The sequence below is a fragment of the Microplitis mediator genome, chromosome 8 (assembly GCF_029852145.1).
Source record: "Microplitis mediator isolate UGA2020A chromosome 8, iyMicMedi2.1, whole genome shotgun sequence".
NCBI classification, from domain to species: Eukaryota; Metazoa; Arthropoda; class Insecta; order Hymenoptera; family Braconidae; genus Microplitis; species Microplitis mediator.
In genome coordinates, this window is record NC_079976.1 from 11,850,639 (window position 1) to 11,854,280 (window position 3,642).

The window sequence follows — 3,642 nt, forward strand, 5'->3', positions numbered from 1 at the left end:
AGAGATGCATAAGCGTCTCTGGATGTTGCTTACATACCCTACACGATGTGTCGGGTAGCTGCATCTGGAGTACTTTCGCACGGTATTCGAGGGTATTGATTACACCATCTTGGCAGGCAAAAATATATCCTTTGGTCTCGGACATCAGGCCAGCTGACTTAAGGAAGGAAAACGTCAGCTGCGTGAACAAGCCATGATCACGCACGTGTTTAAAAAACACGCTGCGCATAGACTTGTCCATGTGTGTACTGAGCAGTTTTTGCTGCTCAGCGTTTCTGATAACCCTCTTAAATTCCTCCTTGAGGAGTTCAATTAGAGGGTTTACTCTTCCGAAACCGAGGGATGTTGCCGCGTACAATGCTGCATAGGACTCTCGTCAATCACTAGATATTTGTACGACTCTCCGGCGTCAAGATGGTCAATGACGCTCCCATCTATTAACTCGATATCTTCAAGCAAATCAGAGCACTTACCCTTCACCAGATTAACGACCGCGCACTTGTCCAACCCAATAACCATGCCGACATCCCGTGTATACTTCCCTACGATATTCAAGGCTGTCTGAAGGTGTTCCTCATCAGGAGCATATACCTTCAGATCATCCATGTAGAGTAAGTGGGTGATCGAATATTTCCGATCAGTTGGTGGGCCCACTGAGTATCCGCGGGTACGGCGTAGCGCAACAGATATTGGCAGCAGTGAGATGCAAAACAGCAGAGGGCTCAGGGAATCTCCCTGGAAGACACCTCGTTTATACTGTACAACTTCGGTCACACGTTTGTCGTTGCCACATGATATGTGGAACCGTGTTCGCCAAAGTCGCATCGTACGCTGTATGTTGTTCGTATATCTGCTGCCATACAGGATCTATCTCCTGTAGGATGCGATTATTCAAGATTTTTGTGAAAATCTTATAAACTGCATTCAAACAGGTGATAGGCCTGTAGTTCTTCGGGTCAGACAAGTCACCTTTCTTAGGGATGAGCACGGTTCGCCCTTCTACAAGCCAGCACGGAATAGGTTCGTTGCCTCTGATAAACGCTGTAAAAATCCGGGCCAGATGGCTATGGGTAGAAGTGAGTTTCTTCCACCAAAATAGGTTAATGCCATCCTGACCCGGAGCAGCCCAGTTCTTACCATTATTCATAGCCAAACGAACTTTTTCCACGCTGACTTCAGGGCTCTCTTTATCAGCATTGTCGTTTCGATGGTGGCGACAAAATGCCTCGAAGTCGTTGAGAGCTGGAGTATCACGATTCACGTTTGGTTGATCACCATACAACTCGGACCAGAAAGCTTCTACTTGCTCGATAGATGGGGAATCGCCAGAAACAGATGTCTTAGGTGTCAGGAAGCGTGAAGGACTTAACCGAAACAAAGAGTTATCGGTCAGCCGCTTCAGCTTTTTCTCTAGTGACTTTGTAGCAGTCACTAGAGCCCGCAACCTGTTAATGGAACCTTCTTTGATGTTAAAAAGATTCTCCTTATTCAAGGTGTCATGTTGATACCGAAGTCCAGCCGCAATACGGCGGACTTTAGGCGTAAACGCTTTACGAGCATTTACGTACTGAATCACACACTGAATGCGGGAGACATGTTTCCGGCGATCATCAATCTTTAGTAAAAGCTGCCCAATGCGACCTTTCATCTTAGCCTCAGGAGAAGAAGTATTATTTCTTGCCGGAGGTAAGAGTGAGGAAGCAGCATCATAGACAGCTTGATTGATGGTGAGTAGAGTAGAATCCTCCTGAATCCGAGTCGATAGCTCGTGGTTTTCCGTGTCAAGTTGGTCTTTGGAGTAGTGTGTCTTTTTAGAGACACATACTTGTCGTCTTTCAAAATCATTGTCGGCGTCTTCGGAAGAACGGCGTCTCTCCTGATGTAGCTGTGCTGGAAAAGACAGACGGTGAGATAGCCGTCTGTTATTCAACAGTGATTTTCGCGTTCGCCGGAGATGAGAGGCATAATCACGCAGATGTTGTTGTGAAAAATGGCTATGGTTAGGATGTATATCGCTCCAGAGAGCATGCATCCTATCCATGTAGCCTCTCCGCTTCGGTTCACTGTTATGATAGCACATCAGGGGATCGGCTCGTAATTCCTCCGTTCACCTAAATGCAGCCCGTTGTTCGCCAAGGTCGTCATCATTCGGAATCTCGGTTCTTCGCCCAGCTAGTGGGTAGCCCTCATCCGAGAACTGCCGGTTGTGGGGAGCACTTCTGTGTTCAGGATTATCTTGAACTCAGTTTACTTCACATTGGGGAGTTAACCCAATGCAAAGGTTGTTGTGCGCTTCGTAGGCCAGCAGATGGAAGGCCGGCCTACTTTGCCCACGATGCGCCACGGGGTAAATAGAACCCCCGCTGGCCGCACAACATGCACCGTGGGCTTTTATTATTATTATTATTATTATTATTATTATTATTATTATTATTATTATTATTATTATTATTATTATTATTATTATTATTATTATTATTATTATTATTATTATTATTATTATTATTATTATTATTATTATTATTATTATTATTATTACTATTATTATTATTATTATTGTTATTGTTTTTATCATTATTTAGTTATAACGTTGATATACTCCCTCTTTTCGAATATATACATCATAGAGTAGAAATTCAGCATGATCGTTTATTGTGCCGGGTAGGAATCCCTCATGGAATAGTTTTAATAAACTCAACTCCTAGCGGGGTTTGCAGGGCTGTTAAACGTTAAGATACACCCGTTTTCAAGCAATGTGTGTTAGAGCGTTGAAATCCAGCGTGAATGTTCACTATGTCACGTTGGTATGCATTCCTAATGAAACGGCTTTGATAAAAGTGAGTCCTAAGGGGTTTCGCGGGGTCTTCAAATGTTAATATACTTCTATTTTTAAAGAATATCTTTCAGAATTGAAATTCCGTGTGAACGTTTATTATTTCATGTTGATATTCCTCATGAAACGGTTTAGATAAAATTGATTCCTAATCGGGATTTTTTGGGAGCGTCAAACGTTAATATGCTCCCGTATTTATAATCTATGTGTTACAGAGTTCAAATTAGTTATGAAGATTTATCACATCGTATACTTATACATCAACATGTGTTTTAAACATACAATATCAATTCTTTATACACTCTTTAACTGAATTACTCCGATAAATCTATGTTAATAAAAATATATCTCATTACTTTCCAATCAAAATATATAGAAATTTTCTCTTCAGCCGATATTATATGAGAAAGACGCTCATATTTTAACTCAAAAAAAAAAAGCAAATAGTTTTTTTCCTCCCACCGTTATGATTGTGGTTATCATTTCTCATTGCTTTCTGTGTTATTACTTCTTTATAGCTTATTACGATTATATTAATACGATTGCAGTTGAAGTTAAAGTTCGAAGCCATAGTTTTAGGAATAATTTCAATCATGAAAAACAATCATCACTTTACTTCAATTTACGCCCAGTGAAGCAGGCGGGTAACGGCCAGTACATTTTTATGTATATACACTAATAAAAAAAATTAAAGGATCAAAAAAAAATTCCAAATTTTTGGGCGATTTTCAACAGGCCCTAACCTTGAGAGAAATGGTCGTACAAGAAATAAAAAAAAAGAAAATTGTAGCTCCATGTGTCTACTTTTT

At 40.8% G+C, this 3,642-nt stretch overlaps 1 protein-coding gene across 1 annotated transcript; it reads right to left on the bottom strand.

Annotated features, from left to right (window-relative positions):
- Nucleotides 1-751: 751 nt before the first annotated feature.
- Nucleotides 752-2,032, bottom strand: LOC130673393 (uncharacterized). The gene has a single exon (XM_057478383.1). It carries the CDS (start codon nt 2,030-2,032, stop codon nt 752-754), a length of 1,281 nt encoding a protein of 426 aa, XP_057334366.1.
- Nucleotides 2,033-3,642: the final 1,610 nt, after the last annotated feature.

What these genes read in the sequence shown, in the direction of transcription:
- LOC130673393 (XM_057478383.1), bottom strand. Translation starts at nt 2,032, where the DNA reads ATGCATGCTCTCTGGAGCGATATACATCCTAACCATAGCCATTTTTCA.